General features: G+C 34.6%; 2 protein-coding genes across 4 annotated transcripts in view; one reads left to right on the top strand and one right to left on the bottom strand.

Annotated features, from left to right (window-relative positions):
* The first annotated feature begins 1,420 nt into the window (after positions 1-1,420).
* LOC110808363 (Galactosyltransferase family protein) lies at positions 1,421-6,541 on the top strand. Its single transcript, XM_022033846.2, has 8 exons — positions 1,421-1,701; positions 2,284-3,249; positions 3,675-3,910; positions 4,030-4,305; positions 4,632-4,760; positions 5,288-5,464; positions 5,557-5,664; positions 6,041-6,541. Exons 2-8 carry the CDS (start codon positions 2,421-2,423, stop codon positions 6,245-6,247), a joined length of 1,962 nt encoding a protein of 653 aa, XP_021889538.2. The 5' UTR covers positions 1,421-1,701; positions 2,284-2,420; the 3' UTR covers positions 6,248-6,541.
* Positions 6,542-7,622: 1,081 nt separating this feature from the next.
* Positions 7,623-22,700, bottom strand: part of LOC110808326 (calcium-dependent lipid-binding family protein) — an 81,259-nt gene continuing 66,181 nt past the window's right edge. For 2 of the 3 annotated variants that reach the window (XR_015818970.1, XR_015818971.1), the window contains 18 exons: positions 21,952-22,082; positions 21,276-21,785; positions 20,368-21,195; positions 20,210-20,286; positions 19,288-19,741; positions 19,046-19,132; positions 15,195-15,350; positions 14,905-15,089; positions 14,060-14,599; positions 13,183-13,360; positions 12,927-13,069; positions 12,667-12,793; positions 12,166-12,387; positions 10,649-11,005; positions 9,509-9,667; positions 9,111-9,398; positions 8,493-8,736; positions 7,623-7,805 (listed from right to left, as the gene is read on the bottom strand). Coding sequence is in view for 1 of the 3 variants with exons in the window: in XM_088219452.1 (XP_088075578.1) it covers positions 8,587-8,736; positions 9,111-9,398; positions 9,509-9,667; positions 10,649-11,005; positions 12,166-12,387; positions 12,667-12,793; positions 12,927-13,069; positions 13,183-13,360; positions 14,060-14,599; positions 14,905-15,089; positions 15,195-15,350; positions 19,046-19,132; positions 19,288-19,741; positions 20,210-20,286; positions 20,368-21,195; positions 21,276-21,785; positions 21,952-22,082 (4,592 nt within the window). In the remaining 2 variants the exon portion in view is untranslated. Of the gene's footprint in view, positions 7,806-8,488; positions 8,737-9,110; positions 9,399-9,508; positions 9,668-10,648; positions 11,006-12,165; positions 12,388-12,666; positions 12,794-12,926; positions 13,070-13,182; positions 13,361-14,059; positions 14,600-14,904; positions 15,090-15,194; positions 15,351-19,045; positions 19,133-19,287; positions 19,742-20,209; positions 20,287-20,367; positions 21,196-21,275; positions 21,786-21,951; positions 22,083-22,700 lie in introns of those variants that run through there. The other variant, XM_088219452.1, reaches the window with a different exon arrangement.

Genomic DNA, 22,700 nt, shown 5'->3' with positions numbered 1-22,700 from the left:
TATAAATAAAAAACAATTTCCATACATGTTGACTTTGGAGTATTCCTGGAAAGTTGACTGCATGCCCAATTTATTATTACCCCTTTGTCGGCAGCTTTGTTATAAAGTCTCTTCTATACCAACCATTGAAATAATTATTATAAAAATATATACATATATATTAAGAAACCTACTTAGGGACAATAAAAATCTCTTATTAATTTAATTAAAATATAAATTATACACATATATATAACTAAATCATTCACTATATAAATAAAAAAAAAAAACGTACAATTGTCAACCATATTAGATATTAATTTGTTATTATTATTATAATTAAAAAAATTTAATCGTGATAAAATATTTATTTTATTAAAATTATTATAATTTATTAAGATAAATCAAATATTATTAATATGTTACCGTTAAAGCATACAATCACGTAAAATTTTCTACTAGTAAATTGGTCTATTAAATCTCGTATTACTCTTTTTTATTTTTTAATAAAATATGATAACGACGATATCTGTATAGTAAATTTTATATTATTAATGAAATTTAAATTTATATAATTAACGATGAAGTGATTATAATCTTAATTATTTTACTAGTGGTGCATGTTTTATACGAGACATATATATATATATATTATATATATAATCGTAAAGAATCAATTAAAAAAATTTCATTCCTACTCCTTTTGCCTCTATAAGAAGCATGATATTTGTATAGAATTAAAACTAACCTTTAATTTAATTACAATGAATTGCCATTGTAATTATTTATTTATTTATTTATTTTTTATAGAAACGTGCTTTTTACTTTTCTCTTCCAAGAAACGTGTCTTAGACTCTTACCTAAGACACGTGTCCTTTTTTTTTTGTTTAAATAATTTTATATTTCAAAGTAATTAAATTTTTTATATTTTAATTTAATTAATTAATGGTAGATATAAACAATTAAGGTCGTGGAATTCGCTAGTGGGTGTGACGAGGCTGCCATTTATATTTATGATTACAACCTTAGAGTAAAAATTATTTTATTTTATTTTATTTAATCTAAAGTTGTGAAGGATAAAATTTTAAATTTTAAATAATATTTTATATTTAATATAAATTAAATATTTTTATAATTTTTTTTTATTAATAAATGGAAAAAGATAAATTTATATTATATTAAATAACCTACACTTATTAGCGGTAAAAGTAATTATTATTATTTGTTTACTTGTAATAAAAAAGTCAAAAAATATTTTTACCTTAAATTGTATATATGGTTTTCTAGTGTCCACTACATAATTATTAATAATTATGGATTAAGTCAAATTGTAATTAATAGGAAGATAATAATTTATATATTTAAATATATTTTCATGTATATATCATGTGAATTAAATATATATATATATACATACACTAAGATTTAGATATAATTACAAATAGATCCATAAATACCAGGTATGGAGTGAGCTTCATTTTGACAAGCCAACCTTTCTCTTCGTCTGCAAAATGAACCTTTGTGTTCTTCCTGCACCCAAATGCCTCACGAGTCCAGCCATTCTTGCTTCACCTCATTCTTTTTTTTTTTTTTTCTTCTGGGTATCTAGATTTAGTTTCAGCACTGAGGTTGGCTCAGTATTTGTATCTGGGTGCCTCTGCCCTGGATTTGAGATCTTTTAGAGCTTTCTGGTAGTAGACCATAACTGGATCAATGGAAATGGTAAGATTTTCATTTTGTTTTTCGTTTGTTATTAAAATAAGCTACTCATTTTGCAATATTCATGTTTCAAATCAGTGATCTTTCTTTGCTAGGAACCCCGACCAATCCAGTGATTTCTGAAGTTCTTCAAGTAGGGAAACTAGTTTGTATGGTGTAGTTGAGCTTGTGCTTTCCTAGGCAAAAAAGGATTTTTTTTGGCCTTGGGTCTGTAAATTCTGCTAAACTATGAACTTTCTGGGTTTATTTTCTGCTTCAATTAGTTGATACTTCATCACGAGTTTATGAGTTAACTCTGCGTCTATATATATTCTTGGGGTTGGTTGCAAAGAGAACAAGGGGCTTACGGTTTGTTTAAGCCTCCTTTTTAGACCTCAGAAATGGTATTCTGGGTTTTCCTCCCAACTAACTGTCTGTATAAAGAAGTACTTGAAGTACTTCTTTTGGGTCTACTTGATTTTTGGATCTTTTCCACATGTGCCATCTTTTGTCTTGTCTTCAAGCATAGCTGCTTCCAGTGTACACTTGCTTTGTGCCTGTATTTTGCTCCAACTAACGATCTACCTGTTTATTATACAATTGCAGAAGTTTTGGATTTGGAGTAGCAAATGGAGATTGCAGTAGATGTTCATAACAGTTAATGTTCCGTGCTATTACTATACATTTACTCAAATTCATTGGTTGTGAAGAGGCTGTCAAGATTTGTCTTGGAATATATATCTATGGCCAAGTTTAAAATGCTTTTTACCTCATTCAGAATGAAGAGGTGGTCTGGTGGGATGTTGATTATGGCTCTTGCTGTGATCTTAATTTTCCGTTACAGCTTAATAGCTGCCCAGCCGCAAAAGGAAAGAAACCAACCACAAAAGCACCGTGCATATGATTTCTTTAGGAACCATCCAGCAAATGATTCTCGCACAAAGAGCAGCATTTCTGTTAAATCTCCTAAGATGGAAGTCAAGAAAATGCAAAAACCAGTGAAGAAGCCGCATCTTATAAATGTTGATGGCCTTGATGATCTGTTTGCTCCTAGAAATGTTTCTGAAGAAGAGTCAAATTCCTTGCTTGTTTGGACTCATATGCGTTTTCTACTTTCAAGGTCTGATTCTTTGCCTGAAATGGCTCAAGGGATTAAAGAGGCCGCCATAGTTTGGAAGGATTTGCTTTCAGTAATTGAGAGGGATAAGGTCTCAAAGTCCAGTGACAATGATAAAACAAGAAATAGAACCTGCCCTTTCTCTGTTAGGGCACTTGACCAGCCATTATCTAACGACAGACTTATCCTTGAACTCCCTTGTGGTCTAGTTGAAGATTCTTCCATAACATTGATTGGCATTCCTGATGGAAAGAGCAGAAGTTTTCATATTGAACTTGTTGGCTCACAACTTTCTGGCGAGCCAAGTTCTCCTATTGTCTTGCATTACAATGTCAGTCTTCCAGGCGGTAATATGACAGAAGAGCCATTTATTGTTCAAAACACTTGGACCAGTGAACTTGGGTGGGGCAAAGAAGAGAGGTGCCCTTCTCATGGTTCTGCTAACAGCCAGACAGGTACTTTTTCTTTTACAAATCTCGATTCTGTTTTTGTTGGAATAGGTTGATATAATATTTTCGGGAAAAAAAGGTAATCAAATTCATCAGAAGATATCTTTGGCGTATTTGCATGGTAAGCTAATCAAGGAATTCCTGGTTAATACTAGAAATGGAAATATTATAGTCTGTACAATATCATAATTGCATTAAGAAAGTAAACCCAATGCATTTTTTGCCAGTTAAATAATCCCCACATTTCTGTCTTGACCATCAGAGGATCACTGTTTTGTCCCCTAGTAAAGAAATATATAACATCACAGGATCCTTTTCTGTTAATAAATTTTCACGGTTCTTCAGTTCATGTGCTGTAATTTTTTTGAATGCATAACCCTGGAGGAGCTTCCTTGGTGTCAGTGATTTAACATCTCTTAGTGACTCTCCAGTTGATGAACTTGCACTTTGCAATGAACATATTGTTAGAAGTACCATGGACAAGAACCAAAATGTGAGTCGTCCTAGTGCTGACAAGTTGACCAATGTTTCTTGGGAAAGCGCACATGCAACTGCTAATTTCCCATTTGTTGGAGGAAGTCCTTTTATTGCCACATTATGGGTTGGTCTCGAGGGGTTCCATATGACAGTGAACGGAAGACATGAAACATCATTTGCATATAAGGAGGTACCTTATGAATATTTTTATTGCTAGAGATTTTAAAATAAGAAAATGGGTACTATGATAGTATGCTATTATGATAGGAATGATCACTCCCGCCCTGGATGGAATTTCTACAAATGCAGAAACTTGAACCATGGTCAGTAGGTGGAGTCAGAGTTGCTGGTGGTTTGAATCTTTTGTCTGCATTGGCTAAAGCCTTGCCTGTATCTGAAGACCAGACGTTAGTCGTTGATGAGCATCTCATAGCTCCCTCAATTTCCAAGAAAAGACTAGTGATGTTGATAGGTGTTTCCTCTACCGGAAACAATTTCGAGCGACGGATGGCAATAAGAAGGTCTTGGATGCAATACAAGGCTGTAAGGTCTGGTGAAGTAGCAGTCCGGTTTCTTATTGGCCTTGTAAGTTATGAATTGGAACCTAACAGTCAGTTTCTAGTTTCCAAAAACACTAGAACAGCTTACCAACATGTTGTGAAAAGAAATATTGTATGTAACAGTGCCAGATTAGGGCCAACTGTGTATAGATTATCCTTGATTCCTTTGGAGGTGAGTTTTGTTTAAAATGTACATGATGGGAAAATAACCATTTTAAGAGGAATATGTCATGTCCAAAGGCTTGCTATCACCTGTGACTGTTGATCTCAACTTAATCTGCTAATGGTCGACATTCTTTACTGAAAATAAAACTTTCTTGCTAACATATTACCTATTTTTGGTACCTGCAGCACAAGAACATGCAAGTTAATTTTGAGCTATGGAAAGAAGCACAAGCGTACAAGGACATCCAATTTATGCCTTTCGTTGACTACTACAGCCTGATTAGTTTGAAAACAATTGCAATTTGCATTCTTGGGGTATGTAATTCTTATGTTTAAGTATTGAAAAATAAGGGACTTCCTATGAGCTTGAATGTTTAGATTTTTTTCCTTCAAACCATCCAATGGTAACTCCTAACTGGTTCTGTAGATTCCCTTTGTAGATTTACATGTCTTTATTGTCTGGGTTCAGATCATGTGTAATAGGACTTTTAAGGCAGTAGAAATTTGTAGTAACGTACTTGAAATATATGACACATTGTGGTATCAAGTCCGTCTTTTGTTTTTGGGTGGATAGAGAAATGTAGTTTGCCTGCCGTGAGTACTGAATATTTGCTAAAGTCCCTAAACAGATATGAACTATATCCTCTGAAATTCATCCTTTTCGTTCTCACTTAAGAGGCAGGGTGCTGTATTGATTTTTGGTCGTCTTGTATGGCATGAACAAGTGCCTGGTTCCCTAGTCATTCATTGATCAACATGTTGGGAATATCCCTGCGATCTTTCTTTCTTTTTTTTTTTTTCCTTTACTCATTCGATTTGTTTGTTTATTAACATCCGTGCAGACCAAAATCCTTCCTGCAAAATATATTATGAAAACAGATGATGATGCTTTTGTTAGGATTGATGAAGTTCTCTCTAGTCTCAAGGAGAAGGCATCTAATGGGCTTGTGTATGGTCTTATATCCTTTGAATCCTCACCTAACAGGGACAAAGACAGCAAATGGTATATCAGTACCGAGGTACCAGTTAATACTTGTACAAGTTTTGTGTCAGTGTTTGGTAATATTTGCTTCCTTCTGCTTCTTAAGTTTGATTATATTCTCTTGTGAAGGAATGGCCACATGCATCATATCCACCATGGGCACATGGGCCAGGCTACATAGTCTCCCGAGACATTGCAAAATTCATTGTTCGTGGCCATCAAGAGATGGATCTCCAAGTAAGCTCTGTTTGTTTATGTCGATCAAAAGCAAAGATTACAGACTATTATCTATTTCCTGGAGTCCTTGCGAGTTTCAAGGACACATTTAGCCATCCAGGGAAGGAGAACAAATCTGCATTTTCTTGTGATATGCATAAAATTTGGCCTATTCACAGTAAAACTGGTGCATATAATATGAAAACCTAATCAACATAGTTATCTAATGAGCACATTCTCTATTCAGAACAAGATGGAAAATATGTATAGCCTGTAAAATATAAGTTTGGAAATTTTACTGCTGATTAATTGCAGTAGGAAGCCTTGCCTACGGAGCAGTTATTAAGAATAACTAGAACTGTAGGCTAATTCTTTTCTTGCTCTGTTACTTACACAGTTTTTCAAACTAGAAGATGTTGCAATGGGCATCTGGATTGAAAAATTCAAGAACAGTGGTCAAGAAGTGCATTACATGAGTGATGAGAGATTCTACAATGCTGGATGTGAATCAAACTATATTCTTGCCCATTATCAAGGTCCAAGGTTAGTCTTATGCCTCTGGGAGAAGCTGCAGAAAGAGCAAAAACCCGTCTGTTGCGAATAAGTATAAACCAGCCATGTTAACTGTAATGAAGCTGCTCGATGCACGAGTTGCTCTCTGTCGTTAAGGCCAACAGAGTTTTTTTCGTCTTCAGCAAGCAACACAGGGGTTGTTCGTGAAGACATCGGGATAGCTAATCTTTTGTATATTAGGATCCACATCATGATTCTCTACAACTACCATGATTGGGTGTAGCCTGCCTGTAGAATTATGAAATTAGAGTGAGTCTTCTTTTGAATCCACTAGAATTGAGAAATTATGAGAAATGCTAATGAGACCATGGATAATTATCCATCATGTTGCCATTTTAAAAACCATAATATTGCATTCAAAAGCTTCTCAAGCTAATGTTCTTATAAGTTTGAGAAAAGTTATAACATGAGAAAATTTACAGGTTTATGTAAACTTGTCAAATGGAGAACTCTAAAATTTATAAAAAAAAAATATATATTTGAGAAGACTATGAATGATTTATTTAAAATTTTAAACTAATTTTTTAATCTTTCACATTTCAGAATTTACAGAGTGTTATTAAAATAAACATATCATAACCTGAACTTGGTGATGACAGGTTCTAAAAAATGAGTATATCCTAAATAACTGAAATTTGTAAGACAGCCCAGAGTAACTTGCTATTTAGGTTTTACCAGAAGGAAGGGAAGGAAGAAGGGGTAAGTGGGATAGGGGAGGGGGAAGAAGAGTTTATATGAAGTCATAAAGAAAGTCACAAAGGGTTGTGAAACTCAGAAACATTTATCAGGTTCAACCCACCATAATAGACCTAATTTTAGTCGACCATACTCGTATAAAGCTTATGTGCTCGTGTTATATTAATTCATGTTGAATCATCAAGAACTCTTAACTAATAATCTATAGGTCATGGACAAACCTAACTCCAGACAACTCTACGCATATTTATATAGATATGTAAAATGAATATATATACATACATCTAGAGGGTCAGTCAAAACTATCCAACTCAACCCACATGACCGATACGAGCTATTTCCAGTTGGCTGCACCTGCCTTTCGTGCATATGCGAAATTAGTACACATGTAACATGAATGCATATATGGTTACTGCAACTCCTACTCCATCCAACTCAACCTACAACCTGTACAGGCTTTGATCTTTTGAGGAGCTGGGAAGATTTGATAGCGTGAAATTTTGTATTGTGAACAAATAAATAAGATGGTAAATCTTACTCTTCAGTTTTTTGGGAAATCATGACTTGCTGTGCAGGTCAGTAACACATTGATATATCAACATTGATCACTGAACCAAATGATACTCGTGCGGTTGACAGATCTTGAGGTAGTACAAGGCAATTGAAGTGCATATGTACATGTATATGTACACTTAAAGAATCCACAGGTGAGAGGCAGAATTTTTATCTTATATACAAATTTAGGTATAAGGTAATTCAATTTGTATTCCAAAATTTTTGTTGCAACAAACTAGCAACACATGTCCTCTGAAATGTATCCTCCAAGAAGCTCGTGTCAATGTGCATCCCAAATTCCCAATTGATGAGTAGTTCATTGTAGGGTCTTTTTACACCTGAAAGCAAAAAGACCAGTTAGAAAAAGACACAAGTTTAGTCTGTGTGTGTGTGTGTGTATATATATAGTTTTTTTTTTGTTAACTAATTTAATAAAATTAAGAAATCAATAATTAAGTTGTGAAAGTATATACAGGCAATGTCAGTATGTGTACATATATTTATTTTATTTTATTTTTTAATTAAAAAACGTTTTAGAAGAGTAAAAAAAATTGCTCCTCAGTTTAAACAAAACCAGAGTGAATTTTCAGTTCAGACTGGACCAGACGAAAATCCAGTTTTCAGTCCACACCCTCCATTCTCGGTCGGGTCGCTTCGATTTAGTTTTGGAGTCTTACAAAGCCTTTGGAATTATACGAAGCCCTAAGCATAAATGACAACAAAGGTCAAGAGGAATCTAGAAACTTTAATACCACGTGGAATTAGACAAAAATTGAATATTTGTGTATTAAGAGCATGTATACACGGGTATACATAGTCTAGTTACAGCAGACCAAATTAAATCTCTTTGTCAGTGGAATTCCCTAACTGGTACCCATTTATTTAGGGTGATTAATTTCCTAATTGTATCAGTTTGCTCATTTCTTCATTAAGCAATTGAAGTTTCGACCAGAGAAAAATCCTCGAGGAAAAAAGCAAATTTAGTTCTCGTGCAATGATAAAAACCAAAAGCTTCTATCCCATACCTGTTGAAAATAACAGAGATGTAGGAGTCAATATCAGTATTGCTCAGCAGAATCTGCCTATGACCCAATAAGATGCTAAATTAACCTTCCAAAATCAATTGACACCGCTGCTTCCAAAAGTTGAACTTAGCGGCACCGATGCAGGCAGCTGTGGAGGAGACCATATGCAAGCCCCTTCTTTTTGAATTACTTCAGCTTGGGCAATTGGTGAATATGGTTTTGTCACTTTTTTCTTCAGCATTTCCTGAAAAGTTGTAAGAAGCTTTACATGGGACTCTCAAAGTCTTTTAGGAAAATTCCATAAGCCCTGCTTTGTGATATGCGGCTAAGGAGCATATTTGAATCACAAGGCAACAACTGAAGGGCAAACTCACTTAGGTTTAACATAATCTATTCTCTGCAAGTTGTAGAAAAACTGAACATAGAAAGAGGCAATTTCCTTGCACTTAAACTATAATCTTCAGATACTTATTTAGCAATTAGTGGTAAGGCCAAAATGTAGGCCTAACAAATAAATAATGCAGCATTTTACAAGCAATTGGAACATAATATAGATAATGTCAGAGTCTGTGCACCCTCTGGGCTACCTGAAAATAAAATATGGAATCAGAAACTAACCTTTGAAGGGTTCTGCCCGTAAGTGTTCATTGCTTGCTCAATTGAAGAGTGCACCTCAAGCGCCTGGTGGGAATCAGTGCTGCATTTTATAGTACGAACTTGTTCCTTTGCATCTCCTGGCCTAGTCTTTAGATAAAGTGTAAGACGTGAAGGTGAAGTTTTAGGATGGTCTTTCTTTCCACGAGTCAGTTCCATTGTAGCTAGGTCATCCCACAGCACATCCCACAATATAGAACATGGATCCCTTGCAGGGCTAAACTTCCTTTGAGCAATGATGTTGGTGGTTTGCTAAAAATGACAAGCATACAATTTTAACTTAACTGTTGTCTCTGGGTACTTTCAATAGAAAACCAAGGAAAAACAGGAACTGAAGTGTTTCATATCAAGCTAAAACTCACTTGCAACAAAATAACTCTTCGATGAGTGACTACAAGGATTTTTCCTTTTGGGAGCATAAAGTGATCTTCATAAGCATCTGACAAGGCAAATTTTCCACGTATTTTAAACAGATCAACCTGGCCAAGAAATGAGCCAGATTCTGCCAACTGCAATATGACCTGAAGATGAAAGAATGCAACTGAATCAAGTAATGCTCATATTTTAAGTTGATAATCAAAAAGGTAACTTAGAACATATAGAATATACATAAGCACACAGAGGCACCAGTTTATGGATGGATAAAAACTTACCATAGGCAGTCATCAAAATCAATCACTGCTTGATATGTTGGCGTGTATGCTAATAGAAGATATTTATATTCTATACGCCAAACCGGAGGATATTAAATGGTCCACACAGATGTATCATTATTTGCTTGTATGTTTTTGTTGTTTTCTGGAGGATTTATTGGTGACCTTTAGGTTGTACGATTCCCTTCATCTCTAGTATATTTCTTCTATCAAAAACTATATCTAATAATTTGATGAAACGATCTATCTTATTGAATAAACCAAAGAATTATATTAGCTAAGGTAACATCATTATAAAGGGCCAATTTACGGTCTAATACTCTGTGGTTTGGGGTGGTTTGATCATCAGTCAGACAATATAATACTATTATTTTGAGCACACACAAGGTCTGTATATTTAAAAAACAGGGCACGTGAATGACTAAGATTAGATTTTCTAAAATTTAAAAAGCTAAATCTTAAATAGATTCAAAAAAATTAAAGCTAATAATAAATTCCAGACTTCAGAAATTTTGGTAAAGTTTGTGTATAAAAAATAATACAACTTTCAGGTTTTTTGTTTTTAATTTGGAAAGTCTAATATGAGTGTTTGATGTGTCAAACTTTTCAAAATTCGCACTGCTCATGTGTTCAAATTAATAGGACCATGTTACTTGACTAAACAGTTAGACCATAAATACTGAAACTTCTAAGTAAACCACATATATTGATCTAAAATATCCCAAAGCTATACGCTAATCTAAAAAAAAGCCCATAACATGAAAATTCTTTCCATGTGAATCTCTTATAACAAGTTGATGGAGTAGCAGCTATCAAGAAGGATGAAAAGAAGAGATTTGGAAGTGGTACCTGCCCTTGTGCTTTATAATCATCATATGGGCAAAGCAAATTATCTCCACCAATTGCGCGAGGTAGTCTCCTGCGGAGGAGTTGTTCATCTGAAGTCATGGCAGATGCAATCTTCATTCTCACAGCATTGGCACCTTCTGTAGTTTTTGACAAAAGATCCAGTACTCCACTCACAGGTTGTGCAGCAGCACCAATAATTCCTTTTCCAACACCCTGAACAAAACCTTCAACACCAGAACTTTTTGCACCTTCAAGAGGTTTTGTTAATATACCTGTGACTCCTCTGAACAGGCCTTTTGCTAATGCTCCACCTCCCTCTCTGAGAACATCACCGAGGTCCTCCACACCCTTGTTCTCCTGTCAGATAATGTGTAAGGAGGTATTCAAGCATATAAATGGAAGGAAAAAAACCAGCTAGAGAAAGAGTCACATAATAGTGTTCTGTTAAAATGATACAATAAATGAAACATTTTGACCATTGTGATATGTGAAGCTGGATAAAAGTATTGATACAACTGTTACTCATTTAGGAAAGAAGATGAAGTATGCAAAATGCAATAGAGAATTGATGTTAAAGGAAAATATAACGTAAACAAAGCTAGCAACAACTAAAAGCAAATATTCTACTACTTGAAGAGAGAAAGATGGTGTACATCAGAATTCACCAGAGGAAGGAATGCTAAATCAATGAAGACAAACGTGGAGCTCATCTAAGGCCATGGAGAACTTTCAACTCATTTAAGAGAGGCAGATGAAAATTTTTCTCTTACACTGTCTATTGTCTCTGAATGTGTAATACTCAACAACCCCAAACTAGTATATACTTATGGTCTAATGACCCAAAAATACCATTACTAATTTGGGTTATGAGATCATGGTATTAAATTAGTGTGTCTATTGTCTCTGAATGTGTAATATTCAACAAAACCAAACTAGTATATACTTTTGGCCTAATTACCCAAAAGTATTATTAGTAATTTGGGTTATGGGACCATGGTATTAAATTAGCGTGTCTCCTTTCCTATGACCTACTGCAGAACAATGCTTCTCATGGTTCTCAGACCATAGAATCTGAAAGGTTAAAAGAAATTTTTTTTTATGCATTTCCTGGATATTTTTCTATCAACTTAAATTTTTTTGGATAATCAGTTACCTAATTGATTCTTCAGTTCAAATGTTTGAAGTTTTTAACCTAACTCTGTTATTATTCATTATTTATCTATGTATTATCAATCCATTTAGAGTCTGACTGTCAAACTCTCTACCTTGCTTTGAGTTCTATTCATTGGCTAATCTATAAATTCCATTTATATGTGAGGAAGAGTATGGAAAAATAAGTTGAGACATTCTCTATCAGCTTAATTTTTAAGGATAATCAATTATCCAAACTAATTATCTCATAATACGGATGGTGTTAACGACATTTGCAATAAACTTCAGGATCTTCCTTATAGTTCACAACCATGTGTAGCAATAGGTTTTTAGAGATCAATCATAATATCAAATTTGTAGGAAACCTGTCTCTGTCGACTTTGAATGAATTTTTTATCCATAGATAATGCCGCCACTCCTTTACTCATATGTCCAAGAGCACTGCTTGCATTGCCCAATATATCAACTCCTGAAAGTAGTTGAAGAGGCTGACCCAGAATATCTTTTTTGATATTCACAACAGCACTAGTAACCATACTACTTTGCCTCATGCACACATTCTCATGAAATCTTTGATTTATCCTGATCTGTTCACCACATGTAACAAGGAAACTTCAGAATCATTGAATATGATAACATCCAAATCCAAGAATAACCAAAACCAATCCAAAATACATCACTAAGTTAAAAACGTGGCTTGAGGATAGAAATTATTTTGACAGGAATCCATTTAAGTAGTAAGATTACGCTTCCACATGCTCTTCTTTCCAATTTCCATATGTTTACAAGAATATTTATTCGGAGAATTTCACGCCAAAATAATGAAAATCATCACCAAAGGAAAAAACCAATGAAGAAACACTTACTGGCATATTTTCTGTGTTACCCAGGGCAGTCATCAAGGATGACCAGAAACCAAGTACTCCTCTAGGCCTTTGACTAGGTGACATAGCCATTGACACTTTGAATCGAATTTCTGAGATATTAAGAACTCTGCATTTCCAGATACAATATATAAGCTTTCAAGTCATTAGCCATGAGGAAGATAATCACGATGTGAACAATATATATATTTTTTTGAAATAAATGATGTGAACAATATAATTGAAGAATAGTCATTGCATACCCAATTTGAATGATTGGATCAACTGAAACAGCAGTTGTTTGAGTATCATTTAGCCGACCGAGATTAACCTGCTGGATCATCTCGTGAATACGCCAAATAATAGGTTCATGAATGTTTACTAAAAAGGCAGAATTCTCAGGTCCCTGGTAAAAAAATCCCAAAATAATTGGAACAGTAACAAATACAAATATAATGAACTCAAAAAGAAAAAAACAAATAAACATTTAGGAAAGGCTTAAAATTCTGTCATGCTTACATTGAAACCAATATATGGATATACACATAGATCTAATGATCCATTTGACTGCAGAGTCATTGAAAATTTCAAGATATATTCAGTTTCTTCTCCACTTTTCTGTGGCCTGAAGAGGACCGGCATTGGAGTTAATGGTAACTGGTTATCTACTTGTATTCTGCGCATTCGTAGTTTGAACCTGCAAAAAACCGTTATAGAAAAATAAACAGTCAATGATTGCAGGTGATTACATAATTGGTAACAAATGATGGATTATGTTCCAGTGACAACAATCCTGTAACTCAAAAGGCTGATTAGTCAGTTGATGTGTATTATGAAATCTCTTCGCAATATGCCATATGGAAACCTTTCAATTGTGAGAGAAAGGAAATAACTCTTCCTACAGATGGTTAATTTCCTATCACTTGTACCATTATTGGCTCCCATTTAATCAAAAGAAGTTATTTATGAATGCATTACAAAGTATGCATGTATTTAGTAACTGTAAACTGCATGTAATATGGTCACTTTAAGTAGCAAGAGGGAGATTTATGTTAACCAAAAACAATTGAACAAAGTTATTGCTCAAACTTCACAGATCTAACATCTAATGTAACAAGGGCACAATCATAACCAATGGCATGAAATTTTTCCAAGATTTCATTTTGTGTTATTAGCTTAACTTCGGCCCTTAGATTTGTAAATGACTGTTGCATCAATAATGGCCTACCTAAGATTATGAATTTAAACTTCATATTTTGGCAGAAAGATGAAGCAATTAATTTTAACGGATTCTAGATGCTCTGATTATGAATCGAAGAGTTAGGAATTTACATGGAAATTAAGATAAAACCCAAGATTGTCAGATAAACAGAACTTAGTGAAAACCGAAATGCACCTGCTAAGCCCAGACTCCAAGCCAGTTGAATATGCTAGAAGAAGATTCTGCACTGACAGGTACAGTATCTCCTCAGGTGTATGGTCAACAATAGAGACTCCAAGCTCAGAAACGTCAACAATGACATGAAATTCAGAATCAATGGTGGTTGCTGGTTGTTGTTGCTGGGAGTCATTTCTGGGAATGTGAGACAGAGATGATGAAAGTTTGACATTCATGATTGCGTTGGTCTCGGTTTCTGGCATCCAGTCACTGATCTTAACAATATTCATTTTCTCTTCCTTAAGGATGGTAACACGTAGAGCTGTAGCAGGTCCACCCCCAATAATGCTGGGCTGGTGGTCAAAAATCTCATCAATATTATATTTTTCTGATTTCAGTGGGTCTGTCCCATCGACAAGGAGTTCCAACAAATGTCGTCTACCAAGATCTTCCCAGTAAAATGAAGCAGCTGTGTTTGGAAGAAGGTACTGCCAGGAATCATCAGTAGTATCCACTTGCCGACAACGAATAGCTAAAAACATGGAACGATTTTCTATCCTGTCATAAAGATGTTAATTGCTAAATGAACAATGGAAAATTTTGGTGGAGCATGGAAGAGTGTGATACAAAAAAGAAATATATGTTAATGGAGCTCTAATATATCCAGAAATGGGTAAACTTTGGCTTCCAAGATAAAGTTTATATACCAACTGATGTTTCACTGCAATTAAGTTCCTTAATAAGAATAATTTATTCCATTGACTAATACTATTTCTTTGTCAAGAAGAAACTATGGCAAGAGCAGGAATCAATACATAGAAAAACATATATAAAAAAAATATTTGTATGCAATGCAATATAACCTGTAAGGACTTGAAAAAGAATTTGGACGGAAAATAACTTCATAGCTTGAGTTCTTTGTCCCACTCCGTACTTGTATCCTCAATGGTAATTGACCACCCTCATCCTCTTTTCTTAAAGAAATGCGCATCACGCCTTCACTAGAAACACTAAATGGTATGCTCCACTTATATCCATTCACTTGCAACTGAAATGATAACCCCAATCATAAAATTGAATACAATCACAATAACTTATAAAAGGGAGAAAAAGAAGAAATCTTGGAAATGATAAATTGATTATTTGCACAAACCTTCAACAGCTCAACTTTTGCAGAAGATTGCCATCCAAAATGTTTTGGAGGATCAGTAGGATGAATCCACTCCACTGACTGAGAATCACACTGCTGCAGACAGAGGCTGATCCCAGCCCTGTTAATAAATAAGGTGTGTGGCTGAAGATGAACAACCTGCATGTCAAACATTTGAATTATGATAGCTGTCACTTAGTTGAGCAAGATAACCTATCAGCAAGTATCTCCAATCAAAGGATGGATTTTATGTGCAAAATTCCCATCTTTCACCTATGTCAATCCTAATTATAAGGCAGCAATCATAATCATAACGTCAATATTTCATTTTAATAAATAATCTGATAAATCTCTTGTTGCAACAATGGTTAAATAGTGGTTTCCTCGATCATTTTCCAACATGCTTCTAAGACCAATTTGCTCATTGGAATTTAGTCTAGATTGATGATAATCCAAAAGAAAAAAATAATTCAATTAAAAATTTTCTTCTCAATTCTCCAATCAGAAAATAGCTTCAGATAAATATAGCAAAATCTGTATTTGAACAACAAGAAGCACCATTTCCTGCAAGAAAACTCATCCATGAAGACCTTCGACTAGTCTGGTTTACCAGAACATTTACAGCAAAAAGGGTCCTCCTTCCAGGTTAGATGGACCATTTGTGTATCTGACATAAATGAGTAACTTGACTTGGGTGATTAAATATTTGAGAAAATTGTCAATTGCACTAAAGTCACTTGGCTGTGTTTACGCAAAGCCAAATATGATATTAACTATATTATATAACCCAATTCTACAATATGATAAAAATCCAATCTAGCACTACTATAAAAGAGTTCAGGAATGCTAATTTTTTTTTTTAATTATACATTTTCATCATTCTTCCATTAAGAAGGAGTTCTTAATAAATCATCCTACATCCACACTCCACAACAAAACAAAATAGTTTAACCACCACCAGAGCTTCCCTTTCCCAAGACAACGTCCCAAAATAATATTGGCGAAAAGGCAGGCCCTTCTGAAACATTTCAACAGTTTTACCCAGCAATTAGTTCTTCCTCGGACTTGGATATGTTGTCCTTCGTTTTTTTTTCATTCTCACAAAAGAAGGAAACTTAATCTCTGGGTCTTAAAACATGTATTTGTGGAGTATTCATCTCAAAAGGGGTACAAATGTTACTATCTACCCACCCAAATTTTCTCTGTGCCTGTAAACGTCACATTTATTGACAGGAATCCTACTTCACCCAATCTTATCTTTAGAGGAGCCTATATTGGAAGATAAGAATATAAAATTCTAACAGACCTTAACCTATCAACTTTGCTACATACCTCAAAACCATCACCAGAAGGAAATGTTCAAAACCTATAAGGAAGTTTATCATCACAAAAAAAACTTTCACAATCCATCCCATCAAGAGATCATACAAGATTCTAGGTTTTCTCAAGTTCATACAAGGAGGAAGATGTCGAGTATTGAGCCAAAATGGTCCACAATTCCAGCCTTAATCATGGAACTGAGTTAAATCCCAAAGAACTTATGTAATATGATAATAATACACCTATTGCATTTCGTAAAAGCATAAAAGAATGCACTAAATATTCTTTGTATTCTATCTAGTTTGTCATCTGATAAGTGCTCATTAACCCATAAAAATTTCATTCAAAAGTTTAAGTAGTAATTCTATTTCTAAAACAATATCTAAGCTATTATCCTGTGAAAGATGGAAAAATAATATGAGTATAGAAATGCAGATACTTGAAAAGAACTAAACTTGAAAAATTGTAGATTTACCCAAAGATAAGAAACTGGTGAGATGCAAATGAGTCTTTACAATCAAATATTAAAGTAAATGGGACAATCGACAGATATAAAGCGAGAATGGTGGAAAAGAGATATATACAAACATATGAGATAAACTACCAGAGATATTCGCACCAGTAGCCAACATGAATATTGTGAATTTTATCATCATTACAATCCATTTTGATTGACAACTATAATAATTTGATGCAAAAACTACCTTCTTCCATGGAGATTCATAAGAATAAATTTATATGGATATCCCGTCAAACTTTGATAAAGAAACAAGACCAGATAAAATAAGTAAACGAAAAAAGGTATTATATGAACTCAAACAATCGCCAAGAGCATGGTTTGATAGATTCACAAAGATGATGATAGATATGAGATTTAAATAGGCTCAAGGAGATCATACTCGATTTATCAAACTGTCAGAAATAGGAGAAACTACAACTCTTCTAGTATACATTGATGACATTATTGTAATAGAATATAAACCAACAAATACATTTATTGATCAACTAGTACATTTATTGATTCTAATCACAAATTAGGAATAGTAAAAAATGTATGCCAATAAACAAAGAATGTATCAGATATTAGTTGCTAGATTGATATATCTATCCCTCACGAGACCAGATATTGCAGTAACTGTTATAAGCCAATTCATGCACATTTTGAAAGAAGTGCAGCTATAAGTAGCCTACAGAGTACTTAAAAGGGTCACTAAGTAAATGAATTATGTTATGGAAAAATGACAAACTGCTCCTAAAAGCCTATATTGATATAGATTATGTAGAGCCAATTGTAAACATAAGATCTATTATAGGATACCGTATCTTTCTTGGATATAAACTAGTCATATGAAAAAATTCGAAACAAAATGTATTTGCAAGATCAGGTGTAGAATTAGAGTTCTGAGTATGAAACAAAGGATATATGAAATATTGTGGATAAAAAAGAATTTTGAAAGATCTTAAAATCAAGTGAGAAAAATCCTATGAGTATTATGTGACAGTAAGTCGGCCATACATATTGTTCACAATTCAGTGCAATACGATTGAACCAAATATATAGAGACCAATAGACATTTTATTGTAGAAAAACTTGACAGTGACCCAATATGTATCCCATACATGTCTATCAATTCTCAACTGATAAATGTGTTAATTAAAGGTTTAAGCAATCCAAGTTCTTCTTAGTAAGTTGAGGATTGACAACATTTACTCCCCAGCTCGAGAGAGAGTGTTAAAGAAAAGGCAAATTAAGTTAAAATGGTATAAGGGTAAATTACATCATTTATAATCAATTGTAATTAATTATATATTTCATTTTCTGTCAGAAAAAATCTGTATATACAGAACTATAATATTCAATAGAAACAACATCAAACCATTGTGAAAGAACCCAATTTGGTTGTTTATATTCTAACTCTTATGTGCAAGCAAATTACCAAGCTTAGCACATGGATAAATGGCTGCATTCTAATGAGGCTCACATAGTTTATTAAGATAGCAGAGAAATGCAAGATCGAGAATTGAATAATCTCAAAGGATCTCAGGCAACAAGAAAGCTTTGTTTAATGGATGCAAATCAAATATACCTTTTCGGGCTTTGTATGAAGGCCTAAGTGTGAGAAACAAACAGGTTATTAATAACTAACCAATAAACAAACAGGATGTTAGTAATATGCTCCAACAAACACTCTGCCTATGTTAGCAGTCAGCACATTAGAAGAAGGATTCATGCAAGTACAGAAGATTTTAGTGGCTATCAGCTGTATCAGACTTGAAAGATAAGCTAGAAATGTTGTCTGACTTTGGAGACAAGCTAGGACTGTTGTTCCTAACACTGATATAGGTTCTAGTTAAATAAAAAGATATCCCTTCAAGTGAATGAAAAATATGGGTGCTACATAGAATATTCCCATTCTCTAATAGTGGATTAACTATCATGCAGTTTATTTGATAACATTACATAATAATATACACAAAGCCATCCGAGAACCACATCAATATAACCAAAAAGCATAAAGATAAAGGTGGTCAACCTTTGTTCTATCTGAGGTCATGTTCAGTACGGCTGAGAGCTTATAATAAGAACCATCAGAGTTGAATGCTTTTACATCAACACGTTCCTGAAAAAATATATAAGCTCATATAAGCACTGCGACTTTTGAAAAGTTTCAGAAGAATGAATCTGAAGTATAACTCTCAGCCTATTGATAAGATAGGAATTGAGAAAGAAAAACCACTATATTATTGCAGGAAACTTGACCCTTCAGTCAATCACCTTCTTTTCTAGCTCAAGAAGTGAAATTCCAGGACTAAAAATTTCAGAATTGCGAATAGCAACAGCGATGCCAATGCGAGGGGAAAGATATGAATCTTTTTGAGAGGGGAACAACACAACTCCTCTGCGCCCTGCAGATTCTTGTGGAGAAAGCATGCTAGGTGCAGAACCTGTGTCCTCAATTACTTCAAGTACTTGAAGATTTCTCCTTGGGGCAGATTGTTTCCGATCCATAGAGTATGTGGGGTTTCTCATTGTAGTCTTTGCAGATTTGACAGCTCTAGAGAGTAAAAGGGAATCGATATCTGTACTTTCTGAAGGCTCAATTTCCACCACTCGATATGCAAGAGGCAAAGGTGAATCATTGGTAATCCAGTATGGAACAAAAAATCTTAGAGTCTTTGGTGCAGCACCAGTCCCTCCCACATCACGTTCAATACTCACACGTAATCTCCTGCAAAAACAATGAATATTAACACCATGGACGCTATAAGGCAAGCTTTTTGTACCCAGATTATATGGGAGAAATTAAGTTGGCATCTGTTAAGGTAAATTCTCATATATTACTGTGCATAAAGTTACTAGTTATTCCTAACTACTTCGCGAGACAAATGCAGAAAGATTGATCACAGAGAAAATAAGAAATAATATGGATCTTATGTAACATTCTTTCATTTCTTTAATGTATTTGTAGTGGATTACAGATGCGTGTAAAGGATAATGGCATTAAGTTGGTAAACTTCACTATAGCTGTTGTACAATTATAAGTTATCGTGGAGAATGTGAATCATATCCTTCCATTAAAACAGAAAAATCAGTTCTCTATGTATTGGTACAAAGAGATAGGGAATCCAGAGGATAAGTCCCAAGGACCACCCATTTGCAAGGAAGTGTGTGTCCTACCATATTGAATGTAACATACCTTTTACTTCGCTGATGAACCATCCAAAATGATGCAACATGATCATTGGAAGAAAGATCTAAAACAAGAATAGGATCCTGCAGGCAATAATGTCCTAGAGATGTAAGCATGGAACCAAGGTCCAAATCAAAGAACACAAACGTACTTAGAATCATTACCTTTTCCAGAACCCAGCCATCATGAACAAAAAGTGTGATATATATAGGTCTCTGGATATCTGCTGAATATATATGTGCACTCTTTCGTGAAGATATTGTTCCATGTTCTCGCTCAATAAAACTCCCTTCTTTAGTCTTCTCCCAGACTGTAAATTTGGCTTGACAAGGAAGTCGATTTTCCAATTTCAAAGGTGAATTAATAGAGATTCTCCAATCATAGACAGGTGTATTGAATTCTGTATTGAGAACTGAAGCATCTGTTCCAACACTAAGCCAAAGTTGCTTACTTCCAGAATTAGGATGACAATAAAATAACATATCCTTCTTCTCAAGTTGATTCAACTTTAAAGCAAAACTAGACGTTTTACTTTCTTGCCTAAAAGTACTTTGTCTATTAAGTGACCTTTGATCTGTGTCAGGCTGGTCTTTTCCACATGCAAAACTAGATGTAACACAAACACAAGAACCCCATTCATAGGGAGGCTGAGGACAGTTGGCACTAGGACGAAGACTTAAATACTGGTTAGAATCCTTGGATGTACTTCCCCATGGCAGCGGAGAAGACGATCCAGGGCTTAGTGAAGTGTAACCACTCTTCAAACAGTTTATTTCTTGTGCAGTAGCCAGCTGCCTTGTGCGAATCCAATGCCTTCGGCGTGCAGTATCAGTGGTTGATTTCATATGTGATCTGGAAGAGGATGGGGGCCATTTCAGAGTCTGGAAGTCAGGCCCATAGGCCCAACCATCATCATCCACAAGTTGGGACTTTTCAATTGTCCATGTTGATGCCCATTGCCACCCAGGAGGAAGAGGAGGTTCAAAAAAGTCCTTCAAAATGAAGGAAAATGAAGAATATTTATATAAGAACATATCATATTGACATAGAATCAGTTTGCAAATTTTCTCACCTTTGACGAATATGAGAAGTCCCTGGTGCTCCACCATGCTGGTTCATCACGACAAGAGCCAGACCATCTATTACCCCCAGTAGAAATTGGCTGAAAACATTGATTTTCAAATAACTCTTCAACTACAGTGTTAGAACCACTTGTATGTTGAGAGTGTTCGGAACCGTGAGGCAAAGAAACAGAAGATATGGATATATCCAATTTGATATCTGAGTCATTTACGACTGTTGCCAAGCCTCTGAAAATTGCATGCTTTTTTCCACCTTTCATCACAACTTCCATAGCGAAAAAGTCATTTAATAATGATTTTGGGACTACTGACAGTGGAAGTAATGAACGGACACTCTCCCAGGAACCATCAGGGCCAAGTCCAACCCAGAAACCTATGTCCCTATCAACAGCATCTTCATTTTCTACCTCCAGTTGAAAGTTTGCCAATGTATTTCTCTCAAAGTAAGATGTGGAAACACACAAACATCCATTAACAGATGCATCTCCGTCATTGTTGGGCTAAAAAATGAATGAAAAAATGAACAAGTATGTATCGTTCATTTTCAGAAAACAAGATATATTAATTTCAAAACAAAACTAGTGTTAGAATATTTTTGCCACACAAACAATTTGCTAAAAATAATTCTACTACATGCACATTATTGGTACAAATCTGACAACTCACCCTTCTCTGCAGTGGATATGACACAATATTCTGAAGATCGTAAGAGTGATGCAGCATTCTTACTGAACCTATCTTTTTTAAAGTACTCGCACCATGTCCAACAGGAAAAGAAAGTGCACCAACAATTTCACCTGCATATATCAATAACAAAATATGAGAATAAAGTACTATCGAGTAAATGAGAGGAGTTTTCTGAAGGTGATTTAGTGTATGAAATAAGAGGAGAATTACACTCATTTAGGGCAAATTGAAAATAGGACCTCGAGGATATTAGAGTAAAAAGCGGGGGCTCCTTCACTAGATGAGCCTTTAGGGCCGGTTAAAAAGTGGAAGCTCCTTAATTAGATGAGCCTTTAGGACAGGTGTATTCTAAGAATAGTCTCAGCGAGTTCAATTAGTTACTTTGAAATTGATAATAACAAGTTTAAGAAAATTCTTTTGGAGGACACGTGTTGAAGACATAAACCTAAACTAAAATGATCTGAGAAGAAGAATGCTGCTACCAAATTTCTTCTATAGGATGGTCAGTAGAAGATGTAAGAGTCTAAGTTTGAACTTGAAGACAGTACGGTCGCTTGGGATTATGCTTCTGTTGAGATAGAAGTAACTGGGTTTAATAAGAAATTGTATGAGGATACTATTGCAATTTTGTTGAGAGATTAAAGTTAAGGCCATTCGATGAAGCTAAATATATTAGAAGCATATTTGGAACCTAGGGTTGACAAAGCACATGGTCCTGAGAGTTTTTC

Source organism: Carica papaya, chromosome 5 (genome assembly GCF_054855325.1).
Source record: "Carica papaya isolate Zhongbai chromosome 5, ASM5485532v1, whole genome shotgun sequence".
Lineage (NCBI taxonomy): Eukaryota > Viridiplantae > Streptophyta > Magnoliopsida > Brassicales > Caricaceae > Carica > Carica papaya.
Note: the sequence above shows the minus strand (reverse complement) of the source record. Positions and strands in the feature narration are given on the sequence as shown.

Excerpts from the sequence above, each read along its gene's own strand:
- LOC110808363 (XM_022033846.2), top strand. The coding sequence starts at position 2,421 with ATGGCCAAGTTTAAAATGCTTTTTACCTCATTCAGAATGAAGAGGTGG. Across the intron at positions 3,911-4,029 it reads CATCATTTGCATATAAGGAG|AAACTTGAACCATGGTCAGT; the intron begins GTACCTTATGAA and ends CTACAAATGCAG. Across the intron at positions 4,761-5,287 it reads TTGCAATTTGCATTCTTGGG|ACCAAAATCCTTCCTGCAAA; the intron begins GTATGTAATTCT and ends ACATCCGTGCAG.